We start from the raw sequence: 27297 nt of genomic DNA on the forward strand, positions 1-27297 counted from the left end.
AAACAAAAAGAGTGTTATGAAGTAACGTGAATTAAAATCATCATTCAAAAAATAATCTAAAGCACAAAGATATTAAATTATATAATAAGGTCACAAACCATAGTGGCATGTTAATATCACTTTGAATAAGGTGTTTCTGATATAGAACAAATGTATCACATTTTTATTTAAAAATGGTATACATTCATGCACTACTTGATAAATATTAAAATTAATATAGGGAAGTCTTTTCTTACAAAGAATTATGCTTATAACCAGAATATAGTTCTATAGACTTATAAAAATGTGAATTGTAGAGTAGAAAAATTACCAAAGGATTTCACAGACATTGAGTACAGGAGTAAATTATACATTTTCTTATACCTCTCCAAATTCACAGATACAACAACCTAACAACAAATTCTACAAACCATCAAAACTTACCTCAGAAATTCTGAGTAGGTTTTTCATTAACTGTCATTTGATTTTTCTACATGCTATGCATGACAATTTTACTCAAATGTAGACATATAAGAAAGATTACATCAATCCAACCACATAACCTAAAATGAAGCATTGAGGAAAATTATGCCATACAAAGTATTTCACCATTCCATCATAGCTGCCCAAAGGCCTCCTAGAAGCAATGCAGTGTCACTGATCACTTGACCTTATGTCAGTGACAATCTTGTATCAATCTTTCAAAATGATTGTCTCCTGTTAAAGACAAAACTTTCAACAAGAGGTCCACATGTAGTTTCTAATGTTTCCCACCTGGGAAAAAAAGCAAACAAGAATATTTATTTACATAGATTCACTCACTGGTATGTGGGCTACCTGATCTGTTGTTAGCAATTCATAAAGACTAAGGATTTTGAAGACCACCTCTGAAGTGTAAGGATTCTTTCTATACATTCAGTAGCTAAGGGTATCAAGGCTTGATTTACTTTCAATAGAGATATTAGTGCATACATGGAACACTGGACAGAAACTATAAATAGAATTGTTTAAATGCTCCAGATGGAGCCTGCAAATAATCCAGGAGCCTGGGTTACAGAACAGTACATGTGGCCTTCTAGACTGCCATTTGCTTGTAGGTTGTGCAATTCTCTTAGAACACATGACCCTCCTATTTGTGTTTAGGGTGAAAACTTGAGGCCCATATGGCTGAACAGTTTGATTTTTCCAAGCAAAAGTGGAGCAACAATAAGCTAGCTACCAAAGTGGTTTACAGTAAAAAGGAAAAACATGTCATAATATTGAGAGGTTATAGCTGTACCCCATCTTGACTTCTCTATAAGGACAGTCGAATTGAGATAGGGCATAATTGAGATAAGTGGGGGTTAAATGTAAGGTACTTGAAATCCTTTTCTAGAGCTCTCTAAGGTCACCCTCACTAGAAATGAGGAATGCATATATTACTTTGAAAGATAGAAGCCCATCAATACCTTTTCCTCCTTCAGTTCTTTCAGACTTAAGGAATACTTGGTATTCACTGTCTATGACCACAAAACAACTAGGTTTCCTTAACAGGAGAAACTGAAATTCCTCCTTTATTCTCAACAACTACTAAACAGTAAATTCCAACAGACTGTTGATCATTGTGAAATCTAGGAAAGACGGGAGCCTCATGTTAAAGGGTGTCTAATCATGTTCCCATCTTAGGCCCCCATGGACAGCACTCTGGGGATTACCTGTGGGTGAGATGGAGAACTGAATACATATCATTGTAGTTCCAAAGGGTGTAAGTGCTACTCACAGTTTGCAACATTCCCACCAGCATGACATTGTTGTATAGGAAGTAACAAAAGACACTGAGTGTATGCCTAAATGTGTAATATATACATGCAACATTATATATGACCCTCCAGATTACTATTAAGATTTACCTGTATATCCAGCTGGAGGATCACCTTTTCTAAACAGTAGTAGATTTCACATATACATACATACATACATACATACATACATACATGGTAGATAGATGATAGATAGAGCCTGATTTATTCTAGGTGCCCAAAGCCCAGATTTTCTTACTGAGTGGTAAGAGAATTAGCATTATAAATACTTTAGAGTACACTTTCTAAGAAATTATCCAAATGCATACTCTACAGAGTTTTATAGATGGCATAGAAGTCTCATGTTGTACATTTCTGATCATTCTGCTATAAAGAATGTTGATAAAAGGTACAGTATCAATGAATCTCAAAAGCTGCCACAGCCCAAGCATAACATATTAATCTCAAATAACACAATAATGGCATCAAAGTCACCCATACAAATGGAATAGCAACATTATATGAAACATGTTGTCAACAGGTTTATTTCACACTTGGAGTCTCCAAAGTAGAAACCATGGATATGCTACTTGACTATCTTCCAAGTCAAATTTCTATGAAGGACTAAATAGAATATCTAAGCAAGAACACATTATCATACTCTTTCCAAACAATCAAAAGTTCTGAACTCTGTTTTAAGTGATGTTATCAGAGAGCTTTCTTCCATTGTCAAAGACTGAGATGACCCTAGGAATGTTTCTATAAGCCTGCATTTATTGTAGTTAATTGAACTTCCCTGATTCTAAAAACCCAAAATGCAAGAACACTGGTGTTGAGTGATAGCAAAAGATTGATGTCCCAGTTCGGACCAAATTGGTACTCCATATACCTGCTATAGCTCAATGGATTTGATGACACAACACCCTCTTTGGTGCGGGCCATCTGCTTTGTAAAGTGGGGCACATAATAAACTCTTGCAATGTAAAAATAAGTTTCCCTAAATAAAGCTTTTGGTGAGAACAGAAAAAGGTTCCTAAAATAATGTGTGTTCTTCGTTCATCAGGGTGTCTCATATAAAGAATGATAATGCAGAGTCCACTGTAGAATAGATGATTTGTGATGTCGCAGCTGTGGAATTTCTGTGTTAATTATATATCCCAATTGGATGAATTGATTTGCTGTTTCTTCCCTTGTCTTTCCACGGGAAACACCAAAGTACAGATTAGAGGAACAAGTAGAGGTGATTTTTTTATGGAAGGCTTCCTGCCAGGTGACAGTGAGAAACCCTTTTCCTGTGTGTTCTCGTTGAATTCCTAGTGTTGTGGCTGGGTTTATTAAGGAGATATATTAGTCCACAAAAGGTTGAAACAGAAAAGTGATTCCTGTTCTTGCTTATGTTCCAGTGTGCTCTTTTTGTATATAAAATGGTCGCTTCAGTAAGAAAATAGCCATTGAAGTTGTTCTTGTTTCCTGATAATTTTATCTATGATAAACCCAGTTGATACCAGAAAGATGAAAATCCTGCAAGAATTAAATATGTAGCTTTAGATCCCCTTTCTTGATTCATGTCCATTACTTGTACTCGGTCGTTCCTCATGCTCTTAACTTTGGCCTTTCTTGTTCTCTTTTCTTTATGTTATCATGTACTCATATGTACATTTGTTTGCATACATTTGGGCATTGGCTTGATTCCATGGATGAAAGGCAAAATGAATTTTTTCATTCTGAGACTGTGTAAATTTGTTTAATATATATTTTAATTTTCCTAAAAATTTTCACTTTGAGTTTTAAAAGCAAATAGTATTCCAAAAATATACACTAAACTTTCTTTAACCATTCATCTGCTGATTAGCAACTTCTTGGATTCCAGTTCTTTGCTATGTTGAATAAAGAAGAAACAAAAAGAAAAAAAAAACATTTAGGCCACTTATATACATCATTCAACTATGCTTGTAAAATTGTTGTAAAATATGCCAATCTCATTTCAAAAACCACAGAATATTGCACAGATACTGCTTGACACAGTATGTGATGAACAGTATTGGCTCAGTCAAAAAAGGCCACTGTCTGTTTTAGATTTTACTGTTTTAACTGACTTGAATTCCCTGGTTTCTATAAGTAGTTAAAGGAAATGTATTTGTAACTATATTTTTACTTGAAGAAAGCCTCTTAAGTGAACACCCAAGAATGTTTTCTGCAGGAAATAAGGACAAGATCTATAAAGTTTAATTTATCCTCTCATTATCTTTTGATACACCAATGCTTTCTAATGATTTTCAGTCTTGTCTCTGTTGATGTTGAAAGCCAAAAAGTATTTGCTGTGGGATCACATGGGTGTTTGTGTGCTGGGGTGGGAGGAGGCAGATGTACAGCTATTCATCCTAGATATGATTAGAATTTTTTCATGTCACTACCTAGTAGATGCCAAAAACAGTTCACCAACCTTTGGCCAAAATATCTCCATCTGTTCCTAGGCAATAGAAGAGAAAGTATTCTCCTTGAGAACAACTACCCTAAGCCATCTGTTGTGCCCCTATTGTTGATGTCATCTTGAACAGGTGTATCTGTACCCTGAAGGTAGCAATATCTTGTATATAGCAGATATGGCCAATAATAGGATTATATTTTATAATTCTTTGATATCATTATTAAATAAATGACTCAATGACTACATGATAACTGTTCCGTGACTAGTATCAGAAACCTTCTCTGGCCTTTCTCTCAATTTGTTATATTTTAAGCAATCCCACTGTTGTCACACTAATGAAAACAAATCTGGAAGAGCAGGCTCTAAAAATGAGGTAGACTAAGGTCTCATGCAATGGAATTTTTTCAGAGCATCAGACAACTCTGAGGGTTAAGAAGAGTCACCTGACTAAAGAATCCAATCACAGATAATAGCACACCTGGCAAATCATGTTTGTCCATGGGGCTATATAAGTAAGAACAGATGAAGTAAACTCATTTCGATCCACACTACACTTGGGGGGGGGGCACCATGAAACCACATTCCAAGAACGTGGTTTCATGGGGGGCACCATGAAACCACATTCCAAGAACAATTTTGTGTTTTGAAGAAACTGAGATCACAAGACTCATGTCCTGCATTTTTTTTTTTTGTTGTTGTTGTTTAGTTTGTTTGGGATTTGATTTTTTTTTTTTTTTTTTGAGTTTTCTCACAAGCACTCAAAAACTCCCTCACTTCTTCAACTATGTTCCAACCTCCAGGATTCAGGTTTGTAATCAGAAATAAATCAATCTTCTCTTTCTCTACCTTATATGAGTATGGATAATTATGGACAAACGAACATGCCCTTTGTGTGATATTTTGGCTCACTTACACCTTGATAAATATTTCAGCTCTCTGTTAATTAAGTAAATTGACATAGTAAATTAGAAATGAAGTCAGTGGACAAAGATGAAATCATTTGAAATAGGGATTTGGTTCACTATTCTAATGTCCTTTAGTTAAATTGCATTTCTAGAAATTTGTTAAGAAAAATATCTCCCAGGTGGATCATTTTAAGGAGAAACTGTTTCATTTGTGAAAAATATTCTGCAAAGATACCATTTAACCCAATTATATAAAATTTACAGAGGACGTGTGTTTATTTAATGGTGATAACAGCATTTTGCTAAGAAATTTTGCTAACAGATGACGTTTGCATGAACATTTAAGTAAAATTTCATAGTTTCTTAGATATTATTTTATAGTGCCTATCAACATAAAAAATGAGTAAGTAGCTTTTCTCTAGAAATTATATAATTCGCATCCATAAGCTTATTTATGAATTATATTTAACAGCATCATACATGTACACAATGCAACCTGATTACTTTTACACCTTGCAGATTAACGTCATCTCCTGTTTTGTGGCATAAGGAGCTTAAACTCGGGGTGTTCTAGTGACCATCTGCTTGAAACCATCCAGTAGTGGCTGCTTGGTTCTCCAATGGGTACCTAACTGAAGACTTGCCCTCCATATGAAATTATATCAGTTGCAAATATATTAATAGGGAAGCACACAGTTAAATGGGCTCCTTTGCTATCCTGTTCTAGCTATTGGCAAACCTATTCCTGTTCAAGAAAATTCATCTACATTTAAGGACTGTGTCACATCCTAGAGATGGCACTTTGCATTTTTCTTCTTTTGTCTGGCTCTTACTTTCTGCCTATGCCTCTTTCTTGAGCCTCTTTCAATATACCTTGAGCCATAGATGGGTGAAGTAAATGTCATTAAACAAACAGTCTTTGCATTGTGCTGCTATTAATTCATTATTCACCACAATTACATGTTCCTTATGTTCAAAACTAAACAAAAAATAACTGCTGGGCTCGGGAGACAGCATAGTCAGTACAGTGATGATCTTGCAAGTGAAGGATCTAAGCCTGACCTCCAGAAGCCAAGACATAATGCCAAGTGTTGTACAGCTCATCCCAGCAGTTGGAGGGAAAAAATAAGATAGTTCTGATGGATTTGTACACTGTCAGCCTAGCTCAAGTGTGGAAGGCAAAAATGGGGGCATTGGCATTTGTGGTCACAGGAGTTGTGGGGAGTTTGCAGGGGCAAAAATAGCTCAATTTTGGCAATATTTATCTTTACCTCAGGGTTTATTTATTTACTTAAATCTTTGTTATTCAAAGACTTAAATACTGCTGGTTACTGATAATTAACTTTTGTTGTGTAGCAGCAGGGAATTAGGTAAAGGTTTTATTATTAGAGTTCCTTTTTCTCTTTCTTGGAAGCCTCACTTGTCACTGGCCAAGTGTTCCGAGCCCCTCAGTGTCCCCTTCACCCGCGAAAAAGATACGTGAGGCAGTGTTCGGGTCCCACTGGCCAAGTGTTCCGAGCCCCTCCATGTCCCCTTCACCTGCGAAAAAGATACGTGAGGCAGTGTTCGGGTGGTTACTACAGCGAGGCTTTCTTCTTGTATAAGCAGAAGTGGAAAGACCCAAAGCCCGGGAAAGGCACTGCTATATGTACCCTAGAGTGGCGTGTTCACTTCTGATTGGCTGTTCACTCCTCACCCCATATTACGCCCTGGGATGGGCAGTGACTTTGGTGCGCTTTTTGCTTTTTGCACCTGTGCAGTCAGTTGTTTACTAGTGGGAGGACAGGATGCCCGCGCCATCTTGTAATGGCGAATGCTGACACGCTCACTGCGGCTCCCAACAGCCAAGCAAGAATGAAGCTTGGAGCAATTAACTTTCTGCAAATGATCATAGAAAGAAAAGCTTTTACACAAGCAAATATGTATAGATACACACACATTCACACACACGCACACAAACACACACACACACATCCAGCCCATCCTCCTGTCTAATCAACTCTACAAGTATTCATGCATATTTCCATACATACACCTATACTTACATTTACATACATACATGAATATATATGAATATATATGCAAAAGCCCTGATGAACAAGCTCCATAGAGCAAGTTCCAGAGCCAAAAGAACACACTCATTTGAATGAAAAATAAACTTCAACCTCTTTGGCTCAGAGAAAGAAAAGGCTTCTATTTTTATTTCTGTTAGTAAAAACAGAAATAAAAGAACACTCCTACCCAAAAAGAAGTAGTCTCATGCTAAGGAATAAAAAAAACCTGCCTCCTCTGCTCTCCTCTTCTCTGCTCTGTTCTACTCTCTCTGCTCTCTCATTTTCGTTGTTCCTTCTCATCTTTTTTTTTTTTCCAGAATACATGCTCACATGGTATTCTAAGCATCTTTTTTTCAAAAGTTCACAAGGTTAGAACATAAATTCAAATCATATTATGAATAACAAGTTACAACAGAAATATATACATGTGTTTTCATTAAGACTAGTTATCTAATTAAACATGGATTATCTGTCACTAGCAACATAGGTTCATTAAAAGTTTAAAACAATAATCCTTATGGCATTAAGTTAGCATGGTTTTGTCAAGAGGCAAATCATCTGCCTTGTTTCTGATTTGTATTGAAGTTTTGTACAGATAAAGATAGTCAATATTTTATCTTCTGGTTTTGCACCTACAATAAATTATCCATTCCCAGTTTATGACTCCAGTTAACAGATCATTATCTCATTTCATTTCATGGCCAGTCAAGAAGGAATGTGTTCCTTGATTGTAAAGTTCCAAGGCTTCTTTCTATCCTAGTGCAATGAGCCCATGATACATGAAGGCTTACAAAGCCCTAATTGCAGCTTTCAGCCACAGAGGGCTAAAAATTACCTGTATAAATTTAGAAATTTTATAGAATCCTTATTAGGAATTAAGAAATCATTTATTTGTCAACATAGCATTCATACAAGAAAGTACATTTTCATTGATCTGCAGAAAATTTTCTGAATAGGGTGGACTGATACCCAGGGATCACTATATTATTTAATAACAGGAAAGGCATAATAACAAGAATCAAACCTGAGATAAAATATCTGAAGACCTTTCAAATCAGAGTATTACCCCATCACAGCCATGCAAAAAGTTGAGTCATCTCCAGAATATCACTTGTTGGTATTTGCCTTTTCTACATGACTCCTGACTCTTGAACATTTTGTAAATAGTGTAATGAGTTAGAATTTTCATATCACCAAGCCCAAGGGATACTAAAGTAATAAGTTGAAAAGAGTGACAATAAAAATATTAAATTAACTAATTTGGTTTTCAAAAACATTTGTAATTAAATTCTTAATTATATTTTTATTATATGTTAAAATTGTTAACATATGCTAAGGAATATGTTTAAAATTCTTTGTGATTTTTTTCATGGTAAAATATTTTTTACAATTATTAAAACATTGTATTAATTTTGAAAGTTCTGTTCCAATGAAGAAGCCAGTTCTCAGTTGCAAACTTCTGTAAAACAATTCACAGTTTTTAATCATTTGTTGCAGAAACAGACTAGGATTCTGTTTGTCCACTAAAGAGTTTTTCAACAAGGAAAATGAGGTGTTGCGAGAATTTGAGTGATATGATTAGTCACTGAATGAGTTTATTGCTTCCTGATGTCAGCTGAATTAAATTATTTGCTGGTGTATTTCACATTGGAGCCAGAATGTCTACTTCATTTAAATTTAATATAATTTTATCTGAGTAAATTATGGGAGCAACTTCTAAAAAGTCATGATAGATGAGAATTAGCATATACAGATCTTCTCTGTGGGAAGGTAATCATAGCCTCTTAAAAGATGGAGTTAGATTCAAAATTTTTATTGTGTCAAATATGCACCTATAAAATACTATCTTAATAAGGATTTTAAGACATACGGGCCTAACATTTTATAGTGTGCCTATTTTCTAGAGAAACTCAAGTCAGGCCAAAACAAAACTAAAGTATGAAGTCACTTGTGTCATAATGTTTTAATAGTGTTCTTTCAGTTCCAGTTACTTTCTGTTAACTACTGTGAAATAAATGTCCTTGCTTATAACTCATGGATTGTGTAAAAGAAAAAAAATTTTGACATTCTGGAGACAGATGTTGTTATACTGGTTATTTGATATGAGGGTTTACATGAGAAGATTTGAGAAAGTAGCATTACATGCAATGCTTAGGGACTGATATTCAGAGAAATGTAATTCTCAATAGTTTTTGTACATTGACCCTACTTTGGAACTTGAATGATAGAACTGCAAGTGTATTGTTGCTGTTTTACTAATAGTTTAAGCATGAGTCAGAAAGAAATGATCTGAAGAGAAACCTGTTATAATCATGAATATATATGTATACAGGTTTTTTTTTTTTAACTAACACGATAGAAGTAATCTCTGGATATATAAAGTACTCTTTTGTGGATGGGTTCTAATGCTATTTTTGTTAATTTGGCTCTCACAACTATACACGGGAACTAACATGTCTTTTTGTAAGATGGTGAGGGTCTCTGCCCCTAGTTGGCTTTTGCCCCAGTGGCTGGACAGGGAGACAGAGACAGAACATTAGATTTCCTGGGCAAGGGAGGACAAGAGAAGAGTTTGTAGAATAGCCCTACCAGGAAAGGAACAGGATTCCAAGCCTGAGAGCTGAGGAAACCAGAGAACCAGCCATATGAGAATTGAGGAAGGAAGAGTGGCTCCAGGGGCCACTCCACCAACTGGGTCTGCAGTAGCAGAAATGAAATATAAATTTTAGTAAGAAATAATGTAGAAATATTAAAGGGGAGAGTGTTTAGCCATGAGGAGGTTTTAAGGTGCCCAGTCATTGAGCTGCTTAAGGCATATTAAAATAAAACCAATATGTGGGTGCCTTTCATTTTTGAATCAAGAACACTGAGCAGTAGCAAGAAGCACAGGAGCACCCACTGGGGAGTTAAGAGAGGATTAACAATTACTGCATCACAGTCTTATCTTACAGATAAGAGCTAACTTTTGTAAGGACCTCACTTTGCTCACATCTAAAACTTAGAGAAATTCCACTTAAAAACTTTGTACATGATTGTCTGTGTATGTGTGTATTTGTGCATGTATTCAAAATATATGTGCCCAGATAAAATGTAAGCATATATATTATGTATCATGTTATAAGTATGGATACAACATATATGTAATATTAATTTTGTATCTAAATACACACATTTGGTCTCTCTGTGTGTTTGAAGTATTATCATCGTGGAAAAATCAAAAGTAACCATAAAATTATTTTGTTTGTCAACTTACATCTGCAAATTTTTCAACGATTTTCTTAAAGTATTTTGATATACCACTCAGGAGTATACAAGCCAATGACTAAAGACGCCATCAAGTCTGTGCCCCAAACAGAGTCAAAGAAGAGAAATAAGTCATATATACTCAGAAAACTAAAACAAAATAGGAATATATCCAAAATACAACTCAAAAGATATACTGTTGATTTATATATTATTCTTCTGTCATTTTATATCTTTAACTTCTGTAATCAATTTATAGAATTGGTCTGGCCAGCAGTAGTGACTCACACCTTTAATTCCAGCCTAGGGAAAGAGAAAGTGAGGTGTTTCTAAGTTCAGTCCCAGCAGAGTCTACTAAGTGAGTTCCACATTGTCAGGCATATTCAGAGAAAGCTTGGCTAGAAAAGAAAAGAAGAGAGAAGGATACAAAGAAAATAAAATGAAGTGTGGAAAAGAGATAAAAGAACAGAAAGGAGAAGAGGAAAGAAAAAAAGTTATCTGACAATTCCTCCATTTTTGCAATCCTCTGTCATTGATCACCAAAATGACCCTCTAGGTAACTCCAGTACTGCTTTATCCATACAACAATTAATTAAGAGTGTGTAGGATGCCCCCTACAAATATAAATATAAATGAAATCATGTGGAAATTACATGTATACATAATATACCTATGCATTCTTTGACCTTCTATTGATATAATTAAATCTGCATGTATTTGAGTTAATATTTTGTTTCAATTTTCTTATTTACACAGTGCAAACTAGAATTTCAGGCGTGTGTCTTAGAAAAACAGATCTCTATCAAATGTGAAGGGCGTTGTCCGTGTCGTTCCGATAAATCCATGAGCACAGGCAGAAACGTGAAAAGAGGTAAGTGACAGACACCTGTTTATAGCTCTATGTTTAATCCACTCTCCCAGGATATTTTGTAATAGATAGAAATTAACGAAACCCAAAAGAAGTTTGCTTTTATACCTATAATATAAATAGCATATAAGAGTATTCTCAGATGGGCTTCAGTTGTATAGAGAAGCCTTCTCCAAGCCTTTTTTGCCTACTATCAAAATAAAGTGAAACTTATAGAACTGTTTACTTATTATTTGCTCACCAAATATAAAATCTCTAAGGTGATTCTTTCTAAAAATGATTAAGTATAAAATGTATAAATCTAGTCTATTTTGTAGACCTAGGAATTGGTCCTTAAGTAAATATTTGACCATACATAAAATTGCGTGAATATTGTTTTTATAAGTGAGATAGTTATTCAGTGTGCAGTATATACATGTATGTGGATTTCATAAATAAAATATTTCAGTAACTTTATATTTAGTGTCATATATACTTTATTTTTCTTAGATTACTTGCTAAAATTTCCATGGTTTTGTATGTGTGTGTGTGTGTGTGTGTGTGTGTGTATAATTATCATTACACTTCAGAAAAGGTCTACAGAGCACCAAAATCAACATTTGAGTTTAAAACTGTCCAATTCTTATAATTTACAAATTATCATGAATGCCTTATGACAGAGACATGTTCATTACTGATCAGCTTTTCCTAAAACTTTATGAACAATAGCTACAAAGATAAAAATATGATTTCATTAAAAAAGTTTCCTTAATGTACTCTATAATATTTTGAACATGGTGTGCTAGATTTCTGTATTACAACTACATGCCAAAGCTATACCATTTGTAAGTAGCAAAGGTTAATTTGGATCATGGCTCAGTGGATTTACTCCATAATTTTTTATTTCATATTACAGTATAGTACTGTGTGGAAAGCTAGAATAGTGTTCATCTTAGAGTTGCCAGGAAACAGGAAAAGGAGGAGACAGATTCCCAAATCATTTTCAAGGATATATCCCCAAAGACCCAATTTCCTAACTTTCTAATTTCACTAGATTTCAACTATTTAATGTGACGGTTTCACCACCTAGGAGAGTAAGACTTGGAAGACTGAGTATTCAATACAGGAATCTTAAAGGGATAGTCGAAATCTAAAGCACAACACATAACATAGCTGTTAACCAATGTTTCATTCTCATGATGAACATGTTATCCTTTTGTCTAAAATTCAGTGATATCACTTATTTACATGTCAGTCAGTAAAGTCATAATTCCAATAAATATTTTAAATAAAAAATTATTTGATGATATTGACCATCAGTTAATACACTGAATCACCATTAATGTTCTAAAGAAAATTAATCAATTTTAAAGTGGTCAGTGAAAATCCAGTCTTCAGACATATGCACCATGATGAACTTATCCAAGGGGCTAAGATGCCTTCTCGTAGTGACCCTGTGCTTTAAACATTAGTTTTTTTTCTCTCACACCTAAATAGATTAGATTTTATACTTGGTTAATTCTTGGTTACTTTTAGATCATTTTCTCTATCTTTCAGTTCAATTCCTTCAACATTCTCTAAATATCTTTTGGCACATTGAATGTATCAATTATCTCTATGACATCTAAATCTAATTATAGTTTTCTTTCAACTGAGATTTTGATATCTTTGCGTTCCTCATTCTGTTCCCAAGCGAATGATTTCCACAATTGAAGACTTTTGACTCTGATAATCACTTCAGTCATAAGATAAAACTAAGTACATTCAATATCCATGCCTCAAATTTTACATATAGACCATTAATAACTTTTGAAATTTCCTCTTTGTGTTTTCATCTAAATTTCAACAACACTTAAACAAGATCTCTGTTCAGTAATATTTCCTAATTTCAGACTTACTTTCAAATGAAGAGATATGCTTTTATGGTATTAATTTATCATGCCATCACATAATTGTGATACAATATCAATATGTATTAAATTAGGAAAGTAACACATCTAGAAAGTAGACCAAAATGAATAAAAACTAATTGTTTTGTGTCACTTCAATTTTCATTAGAGTATTTATATTAATATGTCAGAACAGAACTTTTCATAAACTCTTAGCATCAGGGGATGAAGATAATTCGTGTTCAATTGTGCATCAAAAGAGAGGTAAGAGGATTTTAAGCTAATTCTGCTCTGACAGATTGTCAGGGCAAAGTAAGAACAGGATTTTGCCAACTACTGTGGAAAAGCAGTACAGAAAATTTTGAATGTCATTTCTCCACAGTGCCAAAGGCCAAGAGACACGGGAAATGTAAAACTCAGTTCAGTATCATTTCCAATCTTCCACCTGTCATTTATAGTAGAAGCATGTCTTAGGGCTACTGTGCAGTACAGGAAATTCTTTTTAATGTCATCTCTGTTTTAGAAGTAGTGAGAAAGACACTACATTCTATAAAATAGTTCTTCAATCTTTCTGATCCTCCCTCTGAAGTCAAATTGATGTCACACATATTTTCAGTTTATTAATTGTAGAATGTACATTTAAATTTGCTTGATCGATATCCAAACAAATAATATAGGTTTTTTTTTTTTTGGTTTTTTGAGAGAGGGTTTCTCTGTGTAGCTCTGGCTGTCCTGGAACTCACTCTGTAGACCAGGCTGGCCTCGAACTCAGAAATCCGCCTGCCTCTGCCTCCCAAGTGCTGGGATTAAAGGCTTGTGCCACCACACCCTGGCTTATAGTTTTTTATAAAGTAAAGGAAAATATAATTCACCATTATTTTCCACATATAGTCTGTGAGGGAGATACATAAATTGCTCCAAACATTTAAATTTGAACATCTTAAAGAAAAAATTACAGATAATTTATAATTGTATTATCCTGGATTCCGATTTTAGACTAAAATGAATAAACAAATTCTTCAATGAATAACTTCAATATAAAAATTATATATTTCATACTTCTTTTTGCCTTTCCTTCATTTAAAAATATCCTTTACATCATATAACACTATTCAGTCACAAGATCTAATATTTGAGAGGTGAACCTATTTCAACTGATTATAAAGGACCATAACATGTTATACATAAAAAAATATGAGATTTACTCAACATGAACTCTAAGTATATCATTTTCATAACTTTTATATAAACATATAAAATACAAATGTCTAGTTAATGTCTGTAAGAGAACTACAGAATCAAAGACCAAGAACATAAAGATTTTCTTATAACTTGAAGATGTTACCTTAGGCATATATTTAATTGTAATAGTTCACAAGCAGAGAAAACCTTATACATATACCATCAAAAGGTTCCTGTTTTGTTATTCATTTGATCTTTCAGGTTCAGGTCATTGACCTTTTTCATTCTCACTGGAGCATGTACTATGTCTCATGATTAATGTATTTATGGGTTCCAGAAGCTTCTGTTTCCTCTTGCAACCTTGCTTCATCCTCTGCTCTTGGGATTATGGCCTTGGAGTATGTGCATCTGGTACTGTATCAGCTACTGTTGTCCCCATCATGGCAGCAAACATATCCAGGTGCCAAGGGACCATGTGAGGAAGGAACAGTGTCTTATGTTGCCTTGTCATCTTGGCCAGTCAATGGTCCTGGGATAGACATCAGGCTTTTTATATGGATAACTTCTCTCCTGCAGTTGCAGAGATATGTGGAAGATTTTGTTTTGCTTTGCTTTGGTGTTGTCTTCTTCCTTTCTACTTATTGTCTGACATTCTATCCACTGTCAGTTACAGCCTTCATTTATTCTTTAGTTGGTTAGCTTCTAAGACAAATGTTAGTAATGAGTTTCCAGTTCCTCAAGAATCACATACAAACATACACGAAGAATAGATTTAACACCTTAAAATTAAAACCTAAAGTCATGGAAAATTTATGTACAACATAGATTACCCAGCAAGTATCCAAGTGTCTTTGATTTTGTCTGGATTTTACCAAAAGTACCAGAATATATTTAGTGGTCTTTTGACAAATGATGATGGATTGATACAGTATAAGAAAAAAAGAATGGAAAAGCAGGAAGATGGCTTGACAGTTAAAAGTGCTTGTTTCTCTTCCAGAGGACCAGATTTTAGCTCCTAGCACTCAAGTCTTATAATTCACAACAGCCTGGAGCTCTAATGTTAGGGGAACCAATATCCTCTACTTGCATCCATGTACATGACACACATGTGGCACACACTTACATGGACACCACACACATAAAGATAAATAAAAATACATATATTATAAAAGATATTAGAAACAAAAAGAAACCAATTGGCCTTTAGATTTTAACTATATAGTTTATTCTAATGGTCCCTGAGTTACTATTTTCAGGCTATAGTATCTAATTCAGATGTGTTTAACACTGATTGCTTTAAATTACCATACTAAAATATCAACAATTTACATGATGTAAAATAAATGACATGATGTCATTGTGATTACTGTTGATTTGTCAAGATCAAGTACCCCCATTGCAACTTTCAACCAAGCATTTATCAGTTGAGCCTCACAAAGCAGTGTCCGCAAGCAGAATGGCAAAATCATGACTTCCTGAATTATTAAGACATCCACTCAGTATCTCCTCTTACTAAATACTCCTTTTAATTATTTTTATAGAGAATGTTCTCCAAAATATTATTTAAGAATGTGAATCTACTTATTCAAAAGATAAATTTCATGAAAAGTGCACATGAGTAAACTTAAAAATCATGTAAGGGCCTCATAGAATAGAAAGTGAGATAATGGTAATCCTATATACAACCTGGGTCAGAGACAGTTTAATTTGTTTTTGGTAAGTGCTTATCCATGATTTATAGGGAGTTAATGAAATATAATCATTGCTTTACATTTGTCTTATATTATTGAAGGAATAGAACTATACAGGTATGGCTTGGCAGTTTCAGCAACTTTGTCTTATTTATGACTTATGAGTAGATAAAAGGATGAATAACATTATAAGTAGATTACTATCTCCCAGAAGACTCTGGTTTTTCTAATATGTGTTTTTTGATCTACACTTGAATATTGTGAGTGGTCCTCTGAGCATATCAGAGTATCAGCGTTAAGAAATATTAACTTACTACCACAGGTTATTGAAGATGATATTCAACATAATATTTAATTTATATTGATTTATTTATAGAATTTGTAGCTTTAGCAGTGCAAAATCCACAAAAGCAGTAGTAGCAAAACCACAAAATATCACAATTACATGATAATAAAGTCAACTCATGTCTCTCAAACAAAATTGAAATAAAAATGAAGTTTTAATTCCACAAAATTATGTTTTAATAATGTTATTTATTTATTTATTCTATAAATAATTATACAATACACACAGAACATCTATAGCATATATAAAATGCAAATGTATATAAATCTATATAGAGAGAGATAGAAAGAAACTTTATGTTATGTGAAAATAGTTTTGCTTTTTCTTTCCATTTTCTCTTTCTCCCTCTCTCTCTCAACCCACCTGTCTCCTGCCCACATATGTACACACACACATACACACATAGTATATGTATGTATGTATATATATATATATATATATGTATATATATATATATATATATATATATATATATATATATATATTCCTATCTGTCCTTTCCATACACACACACACATATATATATTTATTTATTATGTATGTGTTGTGTGTTTGTATGTATGTGTGCATAGAGAGTAAAAATATTTTCACTTAACAATTAGTCTTTTTCTACTTCAGATTGTTGGCATCACTACTAAAAGTACTATAACACTTTTATGATTTAATTTATACATCCAATATTTATTTTATACCATGCCTTACATATAAACATTTTGGGTTTTGTTTATGTTTATATGTAACATTCTATATAGCTATAGTCTATAGAGGTCATAGATATATAATTATATATTTGACTATATATCTATAGTCTACAGTATTCAATTTTTGATTCATGAAACTCTGATGCAACCGGTTTCAATTATTATTTAATCATCTTAGTACACATCATTAATTAGTAATTTCTTTACCATAATTATGACATTTTTCTTACAGTATATTTATGAGATGTTAAACCGTACCTTTTATAAACAGTTAAAGTTAAATTCTTCTGCAATAATGAAGGAATTTAAGCCTAGCCACTCAGAAATCTTTTATAATCTAGTATATCACAAAGTTTTACTACATATATAGACTAACCCCAGAGGAGTGTTTTTCTGACATTTGATCAGCAATAGCAATATCTGCAAATACCTCAAGAAAGTCACTGGAGTTAGTTCTAGCTAGATAGAATAGCTGTGGTTTTTTAGATCAGTAAATAGGAAGCTTGAATCCTTTAAATGGGATGGAGTAAAAAAAAAATCTAAATCCACCTTGTCCACAACTCTTGACAAGAATTAAAAAGAGAGACAACACAGTAAATTTCCTAATATTTAGACTCAACAAGCATCTAGTGTGTTGTAATAATTTCAGAAGACGATTGTTGAGCAACCAAGTAGCGGGTAAGAATTCAACAGAAGCAACAGGTAGGGGGGCTGTAGGTATGAAGGTGAAGGAATCTTGTCTCTGAAAAGAACTCATAGTTTTGATGAGATAGCATGATGAAAAAATAGTTTCATTCATAAATAACACAGCAAAATATGTATATTTATAAATTTAAAGTATTAATTTTAGGGGAGGAAATGATTGTTACAAGGCATCCTCCTGTCTCTCGGTTTAGTTTCTAATACTTAGCAATGAAATCAGTGCAGTACTCTTCTCAGGTGTTATTCTGATCAGAAGACTTTTCTTTGTATTGGCAGTAGGCCAAAAGGAGTATTTTATACTAATCTAGGTATTATAACTGAAATAATAAATGAGAGAAATATGGGAGACAGAGATATAGACTGGGAAAGTGAGAAAGAGAAAAAAGGACCAGCGTGGTGATGAAGAAAGGGGAAAGAGGGAGCAAAGAAGGACAGATAGGCACAGAGAGAGGTACATATGGTTCTAAATCAACTGACAAGCCTGCCTCTCATTTCTTGAGCATTAGACTACTTCTGTTAATAGATTTTTCTACTTATGGAAAGGCCATAATGGAAGCTCTTGTTTTATTTAGGACCAGTAAGTACTTTGCAGGTCTTTGTTAACAAAGAACATATTTCTGGGAATAGCTTACTCTTTAACAGCCAGCCTCACACATGTAGTGCCTGAAGCATGAACCTCTGTCTTTCTCTAGATTTTTAGGATGATGGATCTTTTATTGAGGTTCTTAATCCATTTGCTTGCGGTTTTTCATGGTTAGAGGAAAGAATCTAGCTTCAACATGTTGAAGTCCAATTTTCTCCAGTGAGTATTTTTTTGTATATTTGTCATAAATCAGATAACTGTAATTGTGTCAACTAATATCAAGGTCCTCGGTTCTATTCCACTGGAAAAAAATCAATTCCATTTTTTGTCAACATTTAACTCTCTTTTCTGACATTTTACTACTTGGGAAACTTAAGAAATAAGGACTGTGGATTTCTTCATCGCTGTATAGGAGACATTACTGTATAATCATTGTCTTGGTATGATTACCATGTTATTCTTCATCTGTAATGTCAGAGGAAAAAGCATTTGAAATGAATGTAGGTGATATTGTTGCAAAGAACAAAATTTAATTTGCTGTCATATTTTCTATGAATTTTATTCAAATTTACTACCTTCACCAAAGATCTTCTTTACTATATTTTATTGTGTGATTTTTTTCCCTGGGATACTCAAAAATGTTTGTTTACCCAAGATGGTGTACTGACCACTGAGAAAAAAAAATTTTCATGCAAGTCTATCTTGGTGAAGTCACAGGTTTGTTTGGATGGCTTACAGTTTGGTGACTCCACCCACTATGTCACTGACTATCTCATTCCATCAATAGTGATAGCCCAAGAAAAACATTTGTATCCCTAAAATCCCTGCACATTAGGAGGCTTTATTTTTGTGGACAAAAGAACTGCACCAAATTATTAGAATGAGCTTCCAATATATGATAAGATCATAGAAATGGCTTCCTCTTTTTGATATGGCACTTTGACATTTTGTTGGTTCTGAAGTCCAAGGTTCATGCAATATTCCTGCTATCATCTCCTCAATAACTGGAAATCTACTTATACAACCCCTTATACCTTCAATTCATTTTAGGAGCTCAGTAGAACCAGTCCAAATGAGAACTGCATTATTGATTGTTATAGGTATTGTAAACCTCAGGATTGTGTGTAATAAACATACTTTAATTGAGAACTAAATTTGAAGTATTAAGACTTCAAGGGAGAAAAAGAATAAGAATAAGAAAATAATACTCAGATTTGGTATGTAGTATAATACAACATACACAGTACAATGTTAATTAATAAACATTATAAGACCAGCTTGCCTCAATATCCTGGAAAATCTTTAGAGTCTTTGTCTCAGTATTATAATGTAAGAGCATATATTTAGAATGGCCATAATAAAAATAAGACAATGTTAAATAAGGTCATTTAACAGTCATCATTTGAAGTGGAAATACATTGGTATAGTAATATAGAGAATAACAAATCCCTAATAATTTAGAAATGGTTAAAGTACATTACATTTGTACAGAATGCCAGAAACAAAAAGTCAGTTAAGCAATAGAAAGGACCAAAATTTCTATTCTGTGGTCATTCCTCTCTTTTTCAGTTTGTGGTCATTCATCTCTGTTGTTTCTGGACCTATGGCAACAAGCAGAATTTTTCTACATTGTCTAGCTTTGTACTTGAGAAAACTAATTGGAGAATATGAAAATAAAATCCCACACCAAAGCTTTGTACATCAAAAGAGCAAGAGCTACACATTTCTTATAAATTGAATAAAGACCCTTAATTACTATTAAATAAATTTTTGCATGTCTAACACCTAGCTACATAAATATGAAAATAAGTAGTTCTGATTTTTAAAATTTTTAAAATTAACAGTTCAGGAGGATTAATTTTAAATGGTACTAGTGATGCTTTTGGGTAAACATAAGAAGCCATATTGAAGATAAAGATGAAGATAGACAGCTTTCAAGACGATTATTCTAAGGGCTGGAGAAATGTTCATGTGTTAAAAGCATTAGCTACTCCTTCAGATGATGAACCTGGCTCCTGGCAACCAACTTGGATGTCTCACAAGCACAAGTTGATCCCACCACCAGGGCATATGACAAGTTTTTCAAGACTCCATAGTAACCTACTCACAAGTGGTGCTCACATAAATACACACACACACACACACACACACACACACACACACACACACACACTTACATACACAACTGTAAATTAATATAAGTAAATTTTAAAAGAGAAGCATTCTATTTCACTAAATAAGTTTATGTGCTGGAAAAAGATTTTTAAAAAAAAGTATTATCAAATCCTCAAAAGGATTTAGTAACAGTAAATTCACAGCACTGTACAGACTAAGTAAATGAACAATTAAGAAACTAAAAGATTGGATTGATATTTGTTATTAGTATGATTTAACCATATCTTAACTACTATTAAATAAATTTTTGTGTGTCTAACACCTAGCTACATAAATATGAAAAAAAGTAGTACTAGAGGAATGTCACATGTAAAAATTTGAAATTCTTGTACTATAAAATGATAAATCTAATATATGGCTCCATCTAATTTATAACTAGACTTATTTTTTTCTTTTGATTTTATATCACTTATGTCTGAGCCCCTTACTTAAAACTTTAATATTTTATTTGTTTTTATCTATTTACTCTGCTATATCAAATTTAATTGGTAGGATTTTGACATTATTTTGTAAAGTTGTATCTTCTCCCTTTATAAGTCTCTTAATTTGGTTATTTTCAAGTTTTCAAGGACATTAAGTTGTATCAAATGCACTGAGGTAGAAAGTATCTAACTCCAGCTACTTCTAAATTTAATCTCAATGTTCATTCCTTGGCTTCATTTTTTGCTTGTGTGGGAACGTTATCCAACTCTAACCTAGTTGCTACATGAACTCCTGAATGTATACATAATTTGGGGGTTGAAGTTGTTTCAGATGTACAAACCTAATCTGATTAAGCCAAATATCTATTGAAAGAAAAGAAATGATTCAAGTTAGTTAAGAAACACAGTACCACATTTATTTCTATCTCTAGAAATGAATGAAGCAAAATGCTATTTGAGAATTATAAAAGTTGAGCCAGCAATCTCACAGGTTTGGAAACAAGTGATTACTGTATGGAAAACAAAGGAAGAGCAGCATGAGAATCCCATGGCAAGCCCATTCCGGGACACGTTACAGCAGTTGGCAAATGTGTTCTTTGCATGGGCTTCTCTAGAGGTTACAGTTGCAGTAAGAGTTTCTATTGCAAACAAAAAGGTTTCATCAGAAAAAGAAGCATTCAGCGAGGATGTTGAGTTCAGGAGCCAGTTTTGCTGGTGAGGACTACACTATGCTCCAAGGGAAAAGTCTCTTCTACCACCACACACACATACACACTACCAAGGGAAAGTATTTAACCTTATTAAATTTAAAAAGAAACTTATTGTGAAAGTCAATCTTTGCATACTGCACAAACATGTACTGAAATGTATTTTTTGGTCAATGGAAGAAATGCTGAGCTAGAATTTTAAAAAGAAATTCAATAAAATGAGATTTGCTTTACATGAAGTCTATCTCAATGAAAATGCTCTCAGTATTTCCAGTAGAGGATGCTCAGAAAAGAACAGAAATGGGCTGATTGCCTGGCTGCCTTCATTTCAACTACCTGATTGAATGTTTTCTTCATGGTGTTGCAGTTACTTTCAAGTCCCTTTCTTATGCAGTCATTTGATTTTATCATTCAGCTTTCACTAACTGAACTATATGGAAGAGAGTCACTCCAACTGAAGGCATTGCTCACCACACTTATCATATGGAAAGACTTTTTTTTTTTTTGTAGTTCCTGATGAACAGTGAAGAATGAGGATGAACTCAGTTGGCTTTCTTTCTCAGTGCAAGAAATATTGATGTTTTCCAAGTATTTGCTCAGGAAAAGGAAATCTATTATTGCCATTTTATTTTTTTAATTTTTTATTAGATGTTTTACTTATTTACATTTCAGATGTTATCCCCTTTCCAGATTTCCCTCCCTAGAACTCCCTATTCCATCCTCCCTATTTCTTGTTGTTTTATACCATTTTACTTACATGCAAGTATTAAGATCAGTTCTAGGTTGAGGAACTAGCAATACAATAGATGCAAATAGTCAAGGAACAAGCGTGACAATAAACACAAATAGTCAAAGAACCAGCAAGGCATTAAACACAATTACATGAGCACTCCCATTATCACTGTTTCTAAGGGATTATCAGGATGTTATTGCCATTTTAATCCAGAATATATAATGTCACAGGGAAGATAACATGGAAGTCAACAAACCATAGCAAAACTGCTTATGAGACAATCAATATAAACATTGAAATCTGTCTACTGTGTGCATATAAAGATGTGAATGCATATTACTATGTGTATATGGCTACATCCCGAGTGAGGAAAGTAACAGGAGATGTCCAATCTCTTCTTTTATGCTTCTTAAAATCCTTTGTTAGGAGTGGCAGTGCCTGCAATTAGGTTTTTCTTTCTAGATCATAATCATCAAAATTTTTCATGTCTACATTTTAAGCCCCTTGCCCCTGAATACTTGAAACCATAGGTGATGCTGAGCCTTATGTATATTTTGTGTTTCTTATATATTCACAATATGAGAAAGTTTTATTAATATATTGCATTTCAGGGAAAGGCAATGTTTTGTCTGTGTTTTCCTGTATTTCTTTAAGGGAGCTATTTATATCTTCCTTAAAGGCCTCTATCATCTTTCTGAGATAGAATTTTAGGTCACAGTCTTGCTCTTCATGTGTGTTAGGGTAGCCAGGGCTTGCTGTAGTAGAAGAACTGGGTTCCCATGGTGCCTAATTACATTGGCTTCTGGTGCTTATGTTCTTGCACTTGCCTTTTGACATCTGGTTATCTCTAGTGTTAACCAGCCTGAGTGTCTTGGAGTGGAGCAGGCCTCCTTGGAGGCAGGTAGAGCTGTGTGACCTGGGTTAGAACTGGCCTCCTGGGAGGCAAACAGTGCTGCCCCTGGTTAGGGCAGGCCTCTTGTGTCCCTGTATAGTTCAGGAATCTCATGGTGGTGGAGGAGAGGCGGCTAGAGAATGGAGATGCCCCTGGGATCCTGGGATGGCAGGCTGCTCAGAGCAGTTTGGCCCAGAGGCCTCAGACAGCAAGGAAAATGGATCTTGATAACTTATTAAAGAAGACATGTTAAATAAAATATTACTAATCCATACAACGTAAGACTCAGTGACAGTATCATCATTTACCAATTGTCAATAGACTTTCCTTATTTGACTCCTAATTTATTTAACCCAAACAAGTTGCTTATTAATGAAAAAAAAATCTACCTTTGCTTCATTGCTACAATGTGGAGGAATTGGAGTTTTATTAAAGTGTCTTATTCTTAAAGGAACTCTATAGTTACTAAATATACTAAAATCTTTTATTCATAATATTTTATCTGAAAAACTCTAAGATAAATGTTTCCCAACATATAATGGGTAAAATTTTCCACTTCATAGCATTTTACTTGATTCTGAGTCTGTATTTTCCAAAGCTCATATCATTGGCATATACGTGTGAAAATGAGACTGTTAAGTACTATGGAGGTTTTTTTTGTAAAGTTATAAAAGTTAGCTGCATTATGAACTAGCCATTATCCCATAGGGCAAGGGTTTGACAGGTTATGGATTAACAGTAATGTGTTCTGGTGTCTAGTCTACAAGGGGTAAATGTGTGACACTAATACAATGTGACCAACTATCCTGTCTCCATTACTTCCTTACATGAATTCTGTCCTTAAAATATGGAACATCAGGATCCTGTTCGCCTTACATTGCTATTTCTGTTTTGTTGCAGCATTGAAACAAGTAACTAAGACAAAACCTGCTGCAAACATGAAGTTAACTACTAGACATGAAATACATATAAAGCAACAGTTAGTGAGAAAAGAGGCATGACTGGAAATAGAGAAGTGAGAAGTAAAGGAGAGAGTCTGAAATTAGAAAGGAAAGGGCAAAATGACATAATTGTAACCTCAAAAGAATAAAAGAAATAATTAAGAAAATTTGAAGTTACAAAATGAATGGGTCACTCTCATCGATTACAGCTATTGTTTATCAAATATTAGCTGTTTTCTTTGCAATTAAGTACTAAAAATTGAATCTATATACTTTTAGACTAATCTTATCTTGATGGCATATAATTGCTCCCACAGAATAGATAGAGTAACCCTGCAAGTATTCATTGGAAATAATTCTAATATTTTCCTTTCATCTATAACAACTGGGATTCATCTCTCTCTCTCTCTCTCTCTCTCTCTCTCTCTCTCTCTCTGTGTGTGTGTGTGTGTGTGTGTGTGTGTGTGTGTATGTGCTGACTTACTGAATAAATTACCTGATATGCAACAAATGACCTGGAAAATAAACACAAATACAGGCACACACACACTTACATGTAAATATGTACTGTATTTTTATATGTAATTACAATGTCAAGAAACCAATAGTGGGAATGAAGAGAATAAAGGTCTTGTGTGTTTTATTTAGATTATTATATTTTTCTAATTATATAGTCTTATTTTCTTTGAACTGTAAATCTTTTTTTGTTTTGTTTATACATTTTATTCATATTTTACAGTCCAAACTTTATACCCCTCCCAGTCCACCCTCTGACTTTTCTACATCCCACACCTCCTCTCTCCATCTCCAAGAGGATGTCCCCACCCCATCCCTATCCCACCAGACCTCATTCCCTGCAGTCCCAAATCTCTTGAAGATTAGTTAGGTGAATCTTCTCTGATTGAGTCCAGACCTGGCAGTTCTAAGCTCTATATGTGATGGGGGACTCATGTTAGCTGGTATATGCTGCCTGGTTGGTGCCTCAGTGTCTGAGAGATCGTGGGGAGGCAAAGTTAGTTCAGACTGCTGGTCTTCCTATAGGATTGCCCTCCTTCCCAGCTTCTTCCAGAATTTCCCTAATTTAACCACAGGGATGACCAGCTTCTGTCCACTGGTTGGATGTAAATATCTGCATCTGACTCTTTCAGCTGCTTGTTGGGTCTTTTGGAGGACAGTCATGATAGCCCCTCTTTGTAAGCACACCTTAGCTTCAGTAATAGTGCCATGCCTTGGAGCCTCACCTTGAGATGGATCCCAATTTGAGCCTGTCACTGAACCTCCTTTTCCTCAGACTCTTCTCCATTTTTGTCCCTGCAGTTTTTTCAGACAGGGTCAATTCTGGGTCAGAGTTTTTGACTGTGGGATGGCAACCCCATTCCTTCACTTGATGTCCTGTCTTTCTACTGAAGGTGGAGTCTACAAGTTCCCTCTCCCCACTCTAAGGCATTTCATCTAAGGACCCTCCCTTTGAGTCCTGAGAGTCTCTCCCCTTCCAAGTCTCTGGTACATTCTGGAGGGTCCCCCCACCTCCTACCTACAGAGGTTGCTTGTTTCCATTCTTTCTGCTGACTCTCAGGTCTTCAGTCCTGTTCCCAACCCTCAATAGTGGTTTTGTTTTCTATTTCTAAAAATTTCAACTCACTGTTTTCACTTTAAGTAAATAAATCATTATCTGTTTTTATATATAAGCATATACATTTTACTTTATAATAAATACATTCTCAATATAAGCAGTTTTAAAACTATTTTATGATTATATGCTTGATAATGTTGACAGATACAATTTTAAAAATATCACACATTGTTTATCTTAACTAAGAATTCTCAGGCAAAACATACATGGGTAATAACACATGAAGAAAAACAGACAAAAAAAAAAACAAACAAAACACAGTAGCACATGAAGGTACAGACTAATTTAGATTTCATTTCAGAAGTCAGGATGGGATAGCTGGATATCTCCTAAGAGCTCATTCAGATAGCTCAGCATTCAATGTCCAAGGCCCAGTCTTTTATTTACATATAAATTCATTAATTTACTCCAGGTTCCCTTTTGATTATCCCATGAATCTGTATTTTATGACCCCAGACTCTTGATTCTTAGAAAGAGACAGCAGGTACAGCTTTTTGTTGTTGTTGCTGTTTTAATATTGCAAATGAATTCAGTGATCTGCCTGCCTTTATAAGAGATTACCATTTCTACCAATCCTAAACCCTAGCAAGCTCTATCCTAGGCTGACCTTAAATTCAGGAATCTGCCTGCCTTTGTATCTTTCTGACAAGTTTTCACCCGTTTCTGTTCTTTGAGGTTTGTGAAGCCCCTCATATAATTCATATTACATCCTTATATTTTTGCATAGTTGAGAAATTATGTATTTTTGAATTCATGTTTTCAGAATTCTTTTCCACAGCCTTAAGGGCTATCCTAAAGTTATTTACCATTTTTGCTAAGAACACACAGACACCCTCACCTCCCAGACTTGTGCTGTCTCTGATTATCATGGAGTCATTAACCTTGGAAAAGGGACATTCCTGCCAAAGGAGGAACATAAAGTAAAAATATGCAAACAACCCTTACATCTAGCAACTGTCAACACTCTCATGGAGACCCAAGCCCTCCTGGCTTGTTTGAGGGATAGGAAACCATGTCACACCTTCTCTTCCAGGCCATGCAGGTCTTGGGAGGCTCTTGTCCATTATAGATGGGCACCCTTGATGTAATATGCACAAGGACACAAAGGAGGAGGTTCTTCACTGAAAACAGTTCAGAAGATGCATTCTTGGTTAAGTCTTTAGTGGTAGCAAGCCTGGCAGTCTCTGGGACCTGGAAATACACTAGACTGTCATTTCTAGAATTAACCTGTGGTGTGTATGGCTACAGGAATCTGAATCACTATAGCAGGTATCTTGACATCAAGCAGGCACCCTTCCATTAGGAGTCTCATAGGGTTATCTTTGATTCATCCCATTTATAGCTGTTAGGTTTCAAAGTGGAATTTATTGTCTGATTTATAGTTGCATAGCCTGCAGTCCTGAGCTATGTCTACTTGAGAATGATTAAGGAACAATTTATAAAATACAAACCCCCCAAAACTTGCT

General features: G+C 34.4%; 1 protein-coding gene across 3 annotated transcripts in view; it reads left to right on the top strand.

Annotated features, from left to right (window-relative positions):
• Nucleotides 1–27297, top strand: part of Spock3 (SPARC (osteonectin), cwcv and kazal like domains proteoglycan 3) — a 348872-nt gene that overhangs the window by 234777 nt on the left and 86798 nt on the right. For all 3 annotated transcript variants that reach the window (XM_076914195.1, XM_076914194.1, XM_076914196.1), the window contains exon 6: nt 11144–11258. In XM_076914195.1, coding sequence (XP_076770310.1) covers nt 11144–11258 — 115 coding nt within the window. The remainder of the gene's footprint in view (nt 1–11143; nt 11259–27297) is intronic.

This window comes from Arvicanthis niloticus, chromosome 16 (genome assembly GCF_011762505.2).
Source record: "Arvicanthis niloticus isolate mArvNil1 chromosome 16, mArvNil1.pat.X, whole genome shotgun sequence".
NCBI lineage: Eukaryota > Metazoa > Chordata > Mammalia > Rodentia > Muridae > Arvicanthis > Arvicanthis niloticus.